This window comes from Camelina sativa, chromosome 12, assembly GCF_000633955.1.
Source record: "Camelina sativa cultivar DH55 chromosome 12, Cs, whole genome shotgun sequence".
NCBI classification, from domain to species: domain Eukaryota; kingdom Viridiplantae; phylum Streptophyta; class Magnoliopsida; order Brassicales; family Brassicaceae; genus Camelina; species Camelina sativa.
The window spans coordinates 1,301,984-1,311,236 of NC_025696.1; the positions used below are offsets into that span (position 1 = coordinate 1,301,984).

Here is a 9,253-nt window from a genome sequence, read left to right on the forward strand (position 1 = left end):
ATGGCCTGCATGAATGTTTTTGAAGCATATTTATGATTTAACGTTCGTTATAAATGCAAAGTAGTGCATGTTCTTTTTTTATTCATTACTACAAACATTATTTCCCTATTTTTAAATTAATAATCGAATGTTTTTTTTTTTCTTTAATGATTGATAGAGGAAAAAAACTTGGTTGGGCACACGAATTTTCAATAACGACGAGTCAACTCAGCTTCTTTACACACATATTAATGTCATAAACTCAACGACTCGGGCAATCCATAATAAGCACAAAAATCTCAGATCTTAAAAATAAATTAAAAAAAAAACTTTACCTTTGCTCCTCCATTAAAAGGCTTCCGATTTCTCTTCTTCACCCACCAAAATAAAATAAAAAAGTTTCCTTTTTTTTTTTCTTCTTCCACCAAAAATAAACAGAGCAAATTGAAAACAGAGCCAAAAAGAACAAAAAGCCATTGAAGCTGGAAGAAGAAGAAAAGAAAAGGGAGAAGGAAGAAGAAGAAGAAGAAGATGGAGAGTTACTTAAACGAAAATTTCGATGTGAAGGCTAAGCATTCTTCAGAGGAAGTGCTTGAGAAATGGCGTAATCTCTGCGGCGTCGTCAAGAACCCTAAACGACGGTTTCGTTTCACCGCTAATCTCTCTAAACGTTATGAAGCCGCCGCGATGCGCCGCACCAACCAGGTTTTTTTTGTCTCTCTTCCCTTCTATGTCCTCGTTTTTTGATGATTTCGTTGAAAAAGTTTGGAACTTTAGGTGGATTATGTCACTTTATTGATGCATATGTTGTAGAAGATTAGCTAGCGATTAAGGATCTTATAACTTTTTAATTACAGGAGAAATTAAGGATCGCTGTTCTCGTGTCAAAAGCTGCTTTCCAATTTATCTCTGGTGAGTGTGTTTTATCTGTAATCTAAGTTGCTAATTGTGTGTCAAAGTTTCGATTTTTTTGTTGTAACGGCTTTGTATTTTGTAGGTGTTTCTCCAAGTGACTACACTGTTCCTGAAGAAGTCAAAGCAGCAGGCTATGAGATTTGTGCTGACGAATTAGGATCCATTGTTGAGAGTCATGACGTTAAGAAGCTGAAGTTTCATGGTGGAGTTGAGGGGCTTGCAGGTAAGCTCAAGGCATCTTCCACAGATGGGCTCTCGACTGAGGCTGTTCAGTTATCCCAAAGGCAAGAGCTTTTTGGAATCAACAAGTTTGCAGAGAGTGAAATGCGTGGTTTCTGGGTGTTTGTATGGGAAGCTCTTCAGGATATGACTCTTATGATTCTTGGTGTTTGTGCTTTCGTGTCTTTGATCGTTGGGATAGCTACTGAAGGATGGCCTAAAGGCTCACATGATGGTCTTGGCATTGTGGCTAGTATTCTCTTGGTTGTCTTTGTCACAGCCACTAGCGATTATCGCCAGTCTTTGCAGTTCCGTGATTTGGATAAGGAGAAGAAGAAGATCACTGTTCAGGTGACAAGGAACGGGTTTAGACAGAAACTGTCTATCTATGACTTGCTTCCTGGTGACATTGTTCATCTGGCCATTGGAGATCAAGTTCCTGCTGATGGTCTTTTCCTCTCGGGATTCTCCGTGGTTATAGATGAATCGAGTTTGACTGGCGAAAGCGAGCCTGTGATGGTGAATACACAGAACCCTTTCCTTATGTCTGGAACCAAAGTGCAAGATGGATCTTGTAAGATGCTGATTACCACAGTTGGGATGAGGACTCAGTGGGGAAAGCTAATGGCGACTTTGACGGAAGGAGGGGATGACGAAACTCCATTGCAGGTGAAACTCAATGGGGTTGCTACCATCATTGGCAAAATCGGTCTTTTCTTTGCGGTTGTTACTTTCGCGGTTTTGGTGCAAGGGATGTTTATGAGGAAGCTTTCAACAGGAACTCACTGGATCTGGTCTGGTGATGAAGCATTGGAGCTCTTGGAATACTTTGCTATTGCTGTGACAATNGAAGAAGAAGAAGAAGATGGAGAGTTACTTAAACGAAAATTTCGATGTGAAGGCTAAGCATTCTTCAGAGGAAGTGCTTGAGAAATGGCGTAATCTCTGCGGCGTCGTCAAGAACCCTAAACGACGGTTTCGTTTCACCGCTAATCTCTCTAAACGTTATGAAGCCGCCGCGATGCGCCGCACCAACCAGGTTTTTTTTGTCTCTCTTCCCTTCTATGTCCTCGTTTTTTGATGATTTCGTTGAAAAAGTTTGGAACTTTAGGTGGATTATGTCACTTTATTGATGCATATGTTGTAGAAGATTAGCTAGCGATTAAGGATCTTATAACTTTTTAATTACAGGAGAAATTAAGGATCGCTGTTCTCGTGTCAAAAGCTGCTTTCCAATTTATCTCTGGTGAGTGTGTTTTATCTGTAATCTAAGTTGCTAATTGTGTGTCAAAGTTTCGATTTTTTTGTTGTAACGGCTTTGTATTTTGTAGGTGTTTCTCCAAGTGACTACACTGTTCCTGAAGAAGTCAAAGCAGCAGGCTATGAGATTTGTGCTGACGAATTAGGATCCATTGTTGAGAGTCATGACGTTAAGAAGCTGAAGTTTCATGGTGGAGTTGAGGGGCTTGCAGGTAAGCTCAAGGCATCTTCCACAGATGGGCTATCGACTGAGGCTGTTCAGTTATCCCAAAGGCAAGAGCTTTTTGGAATCAACAAGTTTGCAGAGAGTGAAATGCGTGGTTTCTGGGTGTTTGTATGGGAAGCTCTTCAGGATATGACTCTTATGATTCTTGGTGTTTGTGCTTTCGTGTCTTTGATCGTTGGGATAGCTACTGAAGGATGGCCTAAAGGCTCACATGATGGTCTTGGCATTGTGGCTAGTATTCTCTTGGTTGTGTTTGTTACTGCCACTAGCGATTATCGCCAGTCTTTGCAGTTCCGTGATTTGGATAAGGAGAAGAAGAAGATCACTGTTCAGGTGACAAGGAACGGATTTAGACAGAAGTTGTCTATATATGACTTGCTTCCGGGTGATATTGTTCATCTGGCCATTGGAGATCAAGTTCCTGCTGATGGTCTTTTCCTCTCGGGATTCTCTGTGGTTATAGATGAATCGAGTTTGACTGGCGAAAGCGAGCCTGTGATGGTGAACACACAGAACCCTTTCCTTATGTCTGGAACCAAAGTGCAAGATGGATCTTGTAAGATGCTGATTACTACAGTTGGGATGAGGACTCAATGGGGAAAGCTAATGGCCACTCTGACAGAAGGAGGGGATGATGAAACTCCATTGCAGGTGAAACTCAACGGGGTTGCTACCATCATTGGCAAAATTGGTCTTTTCTTTGCGGTGGTTACTTTCGCGGTTTTGGTGCAAGGGATGTTTATGAGGAAGCTTTCAACAGGAACTCACTGGATCTGGTCTGGTGATGAAGCGTTGGAGCTCTTGGAATACTTTGCTATTGCTGTGACAATAGTTGTGGTTGCAGTTCCTGAGGGATTGCCTTTAGCTGTGACTCTAAGTCTTGCCTTTGCGATGAAGAAAATGATGAACGATAAAGCTCTTGTCCGGCATTTAGCAGCTTGTGAGACTATGGGATCTGCAACGACCATTTGCAGTGACAAGACCGGTACACTCACAACCAATCACATGACTGTCGTGAAGTCTTGCATTTGCATGAATGTGCAAGATGTAGCAAATAAAGGTTCTAGCTTGCAATCAGATATCCCGGAATCTGCTGTGAAGTTGTTGATTCAGTCCATTTTCAATAACACTGGAGGTGAAGTTGTTGTCAACAAACATGGGAAGACCGAGCTTTTAGGGACGCCAACAGAGACTGCTATATTGGAGTTGGGGTTATCTCTTGGAGGTAAGTTCCAAGAAGAGAGGAAGTCTTACAAAGTGATCAAAGTTGAGCCTTTTAACTCCACAAAGAAGCGAATGGGAGTTGTAATCGAGCTTCCTGAAGGAGGACGTCTGCGTGCTCACACTAAAGGAGCTTCCGAGATAGTTTTAGCTGCTTGTGATAAAGTTGTAAACTCGAGCGGTGAGGTTGTTCCGCTTGATGAAGAATCAATGAAGTATCTGAATGTTACAATCAACGAGTTTGCTAATGAAGCTCTCCGCACTCTTTGCCTTGCTTATATGGATATTGAAGGCGGGTTTTCGCCAGATGAAGCAATCCCAGCTTCTGGATTTACTTGCATAGGTATTGTGGGAATCAAAGATCCTGTTCGTCCTGGAGTGAAAGAGTCTGTTGAGCTTTGTCGCCGTGCTGGAATCACTGTGAGAATGGTTACAGGAGATAACATTAACACCGCGAAAGCAATTGCTAGAGAATGTGGCATTTTAACTGATGACGGTATAGCAATCGAAGGTCCAGTATTCAGAGAGAAGAATCAAGAAGAGTTACTAGAACTGATTCCAAAGATTCAGGTACTTACTCACTCTTTCTTGAACTCAAAACATGATTTTTTGTTTATAGTTTTGAAGAACATATAACGAAACCTTTCTTTTTATACAGGTGATGGCTCGTTCTTCACCAATGGATAAACATACACTTGTGAAACAGTTAAGGACAACGTTTGATGAAGTTGTTGCTGTGACTGGAGATGGAACAAACGATGCACCTGCACTTCATGAAGCTGATATCGGATTAGCAATGGGAATTGCCGGAACTGAAGTGAGTTTATATTAGTTTGTAACATGTCATTATGTGAGAGCTAAAGAATCTAAAAATGCTTTTTTCCTTATAACCTTTTAGGTGGCGAAAGAGAGCGCAGATGTCATTATTCTCGACGATAATTTCAGCACAATCGTCACAGTTGCTAGATGGGGACGTTCTGTTTACATAAACATCCAGAAGTTCGTCCAGTTTCAGCTTACGGTTAATGTTGTTGCTCTGGTTGTTAACTTCTCTTCAGCTTGCTTAACCGGTGAGTGAGAGAGTAAGAATAACAATTCAAATCTATCGAAAAGAACAATTTTGGATTTCTAATATAACACATCTCTTTATAATAATCTTCAGGAAGTGCTCCATTAACTGCTGTTCAGTTGCTATGGGTGAACATGATCATGGACACACTTGGAGCTCTTGCTTTAGCTACAGAGCCACCAAATGACGAGCTGATGAAGCGCTTACCAGTTGGAAGGAGAGGGAATTTCATCACTAACGCGATGTGGAGGAACATTTTAGGACAAGCTGTTTATCAGTTCATAGTCATTTGGATTCTCCAAGCTAAAGGAAAGTCTATGTTTGGTCTCGAAGGTCCTGACTCAACTCTCATGTTAAACACTCTTATCTTCAACTGCTTCGTCTTCTGTCAGGTAAAGAAACAACGAAAACACGATAAGAATACTCTCGAGCTATATAAAGATAGATTCTTGATTGTATGTTGACATATGTCTTTGGTTCTTGAAAATTTTCAGGTGTTTAACGAGATAAGCTCGCGAGAGATGGAAGAGATCGATGTTTTCAAGGGAATACTTGACAATTACGTCTTTGTGGTTGTGATTGGTGCAACGGTGTTCTTTCAGATCATAATCATTGAGTTCTTGGGAACATTTGCAAGCACAACACCACTGACAATAGTCCAATGGATCTTCAGTATCTTGGTAGGTTTCTTGGGTATGCCAATCGCTGCAGGGTTGAAGATGATTCCCGTTTGATCTCTCTCTCTTTGAAGAGATCTCTATAGTAGAACCAGTGATTCAAGTTTTAGAACAAGTTAAAAGTCTTATAACAAAGTTATATTGCCTTTTGCAATTTACTCTGTTTTTTTTTTTCTCATTGTTAACTTTTCAGTTTGATTATTATTAGGAGCTATTAAGGACAAACATCTGATTTTCTGATTCCTCCATTTTTGTAAAAACTCTCTGTTTTCTTTGAAATGATACTTCTCTCTTTTTTTTCCTCATTTTGGAATCTAATTGAAAGTCTCTATTGAATGACAAATGCAAAAAAAAACAGAAAAGGACATAACAACAGAAACAGAGGAAGCAAGAAGCTAAAATAAGGAAAATGATTTATTTGGGTACAAAATTGTTAGCTAGCCAGACTGTAATTTTGATACTTTAGAAAATCTCTGAAATGAAGTCATGGCTTTTAGTGGGAGCCTCTTCTCCTGACATCATATCTCCATCAGTCAAAACTGATTCCATAAAAACAATTCAAAAGCCTGTCAAATCTCAAAACCGTAGTAAATAGGAGAGGCAACTCTTCTTCTTTAAGAAAAATCATCTTTAATGTAGTCAAATTTAAGATCTCTATGAAGTAATAGTTATACTAGAGCCATTTTGCCTAAAAAATATAAGAGGTTCGTCCCATGTAGGCATATAGGTAACTTTAATCTTTATGTGAACATACCGGTAGATTCGTTATCGTGTGAAGAAGTGTTCATAAAAATAAACGAGTAATTAGAATTTGTACTCATGTTGTGATCATTAGTGTATACCATGAGAATTGTAAGCTAAATTGTGTGTTACCCGTGAATCTCTCATGTCTACACAAAACCCAACAGAACCAAAATGGGTTGATTAAATTCAATGATAATAAGAAGAAGAAAATATAACAATAGGGGACCCTACAAATATTCAATGAAAAGATAGGCAACAAAAAATTTCAGAAGCATTTACTAGTTCTTGGTGAAGTAAAGCTTTGATGCTTACTTAGTTTGTTGCAGATCTCTTAGTTAGAGCAACAACAACATTGGTCTTAAAGCCACACACACATTATCTTTTAATTATATTCTATCAGTACATTTTGCTTCTTAATTTGCAAGATCTTTTTTTTTATATAATAACTCTTTAAATTGCTAATCATTTTGGAGTTTTAGCTTTTAATTAATGATACCAAACTTTGGATCCCCTAGTTATGTATTGTATGAGACAGTTGTTGCTCACTTAAACAAGTCGTTGGGTTTGTTTCTTCAGTCCTTTTTGCATATAGTATGTTTTTATTTTCTTTATTTTCCAACTGCATTACATTGAAAATTTTAACATATATTATACAACCCACAAAAAAAATCTATATGTACGAGTACGACGATGCTCCTTTTGACTTGCGCGTAGAGAAGTACGGAAACTTAAAAACATCACATGCAATTTTCTGAACAATATATTCTGTATAAATTAGGGTTTATCTTTAGATCCAACCATTTGATTCAAAGTGCTTCCACTACAAGTTGTTGGTTTCTAATATTATTTGATGATAAAGGTATTATTGGGTTTCTATTTTTTAACTGTAGTTAGTACTATATACGAGATAAGTAAGAATGTTTTTTCCAAACAAGAAATAAGTTTTTATTTATTTGATAATTCTTTATTTTTTTCGTATGTATTTATTTTACAAGCTATTCATCATATCTTGAAAAAGATCACAAATGACTTGGGAATGTACATAAAAATGTTTAAGTAGCATACAGATGGATTCACTTTGGAGTTTGGAGATGACTCAAAGTGTCAATAAAAGATAAAGAAAACAAATCTACCACCATATGTATTTTTTAATGAGTTTCTTCATTTTTTTTGTCATTTGCTATGAATGAGCCCTTTAGAAAGTTTAAGGGACGTAAAAAAAAAACTTTCATGTAAGAAAAAAAAAAACAGATAATTTCCATGAAAAGAATTTGTAATATCACATGGAACAAAAAAAAAAAAGATGAAACCAAATCACTGTCACTGCAGCTATTGGCCTAAAACTATTCACCCTTTCTGATTCTCTTCTTTATTTACAATTCACCCCTCATATTTCCTTATTTCTCTCAGAAAATCCCCTACTGTTTCAATAGTCACATTTCACCCCAAAAAATCTATCTTCAAAGAGACCTTCTCATATGAACGAGAACCTATATGATGATGAGTTACTTCACAAAAATTGAAATAACCATTGTATCTTCATACCATTTTTTTTTCCTCTATAATCAAATGATTGAATATAAAAACCAAATCAATATGTTGCCAAAAAAGAAAGTAAGAAACCAAATCAATATAAGGCAAAAAAACTCCCAAGAAGAACTCTCTTCAGAGCCTACGCATTCTCTTGGCCGCAGAAGTTTGATCAGAATCATCAAAAGACAACCGGCGTTTAGCACCACTTCCTGATGAAGGCGGTTGTATATCCCGGAGAACCGAGGTTTCAGGCGGTGGTGTCATATGTTTCCTGTCCTCAATCTCTAGCATTCTCTGATAACACAAATATACATTTTCCTGCAAAAAACACACACATTCCCACTAAGACTATGATGATCTTTACATCAAAAACAATCGAAATAAGCAAAAGATGTTATACATTGTCATTAGACGTCCACCAAGAGATGGATCCAAACTTGTTAGCCATTTCTTCTCTCGTCAATCTAATAATATCCGATGAAGTAGAAGAAGCTAACATTGTAGTAGCAGCAGCAACAGCGAACTGTCGATACTCCGTAAAGCTTACCTCTTAACATCACAAACACAAAAGGTAACATCAATAAATGCTTTGTTTGGAAACTGATCTTGAGAAAAATGTGGTAAAAATAGATAACCTTTAGTTAGAGCAAGAAGAGATTCAGAGGATCTTAACAAGACCAAGTCTTTAGAAACAGATTGGTTGTTGTTCTTGTCCAAGGGAGAGATTGTAGAAAGGAAGTAGTTAAAGTAATGAAAAGGAGTGATCAAGTTCAACTTCCAATCCAATGTAGATAAGATCAACAATTCAGTTTTACGAATCACATCGGGTTTGAAAACGAAGTCATGATCTTGTGGGTATTGTGATAAACCAGGAACAGTACGTTCCTCCATCTTAGCAGCTAATGATAAACAAGCTACTGATAACAATCGAATCGCCCATGATTCATCTTTCTGCAACTAATCAGAAAAAAGAATCGATCTTTTAGATCATCATCATCAGATTGGGAAAATTAATCAATCAAAAACAGAACTTACACCGATGAATCTTTTATGGAGAAACAGATCCAAGTATGAAATCGCAATGTAAGCTGTTTGATGTTGGAATCCAAATCTTGTTCTTGTCTGAAAACAAAAAACCAAATCAAAACAAGTAAGAATTAGGACACAAAGAGTGTAATTAGGACATAAAAGAGTTCATTTTTTTTGTTTTGGGTGTGATTACGGACAGTGAGAATCCAATCGATTGCAATCAATCTATCGACAGAAGACGACGACGTTTTAGTGGGTTCTTCGGTTTCGAATCGCCGATTCTCTTTACGAACAAGCTCCGCCACATAATCATCATCATCATCATCGATCGTAGTAGGAGGAGGAAAGTGAGGTACTTGCTCAGATCTCTCAATCCTCTCT

General features: G+C 37.8%; 2 protein-coding genes across 5 annotated transcripts in view; one reads left to right on the top strand and one right to left on the bottom strand.

Annotated features, from left to right (window-relative positions):
• Positions 253-5,871, top strand: LOC104729402 (calcium-transporting ATPase 2, plasma membrane-type). 4 transcript variants are annotated; one of them, XM_019234155.1, is made up of 8 exons: positions 253-660; positions 1,441-1,464; positions 2,305-2,359; positions 2,445-4,390; positions 4,479-4,637; positions 4,719-4,890; positions 4,983-5,281; positions 5,384-5,871. In XM_019234155.1, the coding sequence occupies exons 1-8, from the start codon at positions 511-513 to the stop codon at positions 5,621-5,623; spliced, it is 3,045 nt and encodes a 1,014-aa protein (XP_019089700.1). In that variant the 5' UTR covers positions 253-510; the 3' UTR covers positions 5,624-5,871. The 4 variants fall into 4 exon arrangements, with proteins under 4 accessions (XP_019089700.1, XP_019089698.1, XP_019089697.1 ...); XM_019234153.1 differs by lacking the exon at positions 2,305-2,359 and adding an exon at positions 837-891 and having other exon boundaries at positions 254-684; positions 977-1,904; positions 3,373-4,390; positions 5,384-5,689; XM_019234152.1 differs by lacking the exon at positions 1,441-1,464 and adding an exon at positions 1,979-2,152 and having other exon boundaries at positions 446-510; positions 5,384-5,689.
• Positions 7,788-9,253, bottom strand: part of LOC104729403 (cyclin-D5-1-like) — a 7,132-nt gene continuing 5,666 nt past the window's right edge. The window contains exons 3-7 of the mRNA XM_019233454.1: positions 9,070-9,238; positions 8,879-8,965; positions 8,479-8,800; positions 8,244-8,392; positions 7,788-8,161 (exon numbers count right to left, since the gene is read on the bottom strand). Of these exons, the coding sequence (XP_019088999.1) occupies positions 7,976-8,161; positions 8,244-8,392; positions 8,479-8,800; positions 8,879-8,965; positions 9,070-9,238 (913 nt within the window). The 3' untranslated portion in view covers positions 7,788-7,975. The remainder of the gene's footprint in view (positions 8,162-8,243; positions 8,393-8,478; positions 8,801-8,878; positions 8,966-9,069; positions 9,239-9,253) is intronic.

Excerpts from the sequence above, each read along its gene's own strand:
- LOC104729402 (XM_019234155.1), top strand. The coding sequence starts at position 511 with ATGGAGAGTTACTTAAACGAAAATTTCGATGTGAAGGCTAAGCATTCT. Across the intron at positions 1,465-2,304 it reads AGAAGAAGATCACTGTTCAG|GAGAAATTAAGGATCGCTGT; the intron begins GTGACAAGGAAC and ends TTTTAATTACAG. Across the intron at positions 5,282-5,383 it reads ACTGCTTCGTCTTCTGTCAG|GTGTTTAACGAGATAAGCTC; the intron begins GTAAAGAAACAA and ends GAAAATTTTCAG.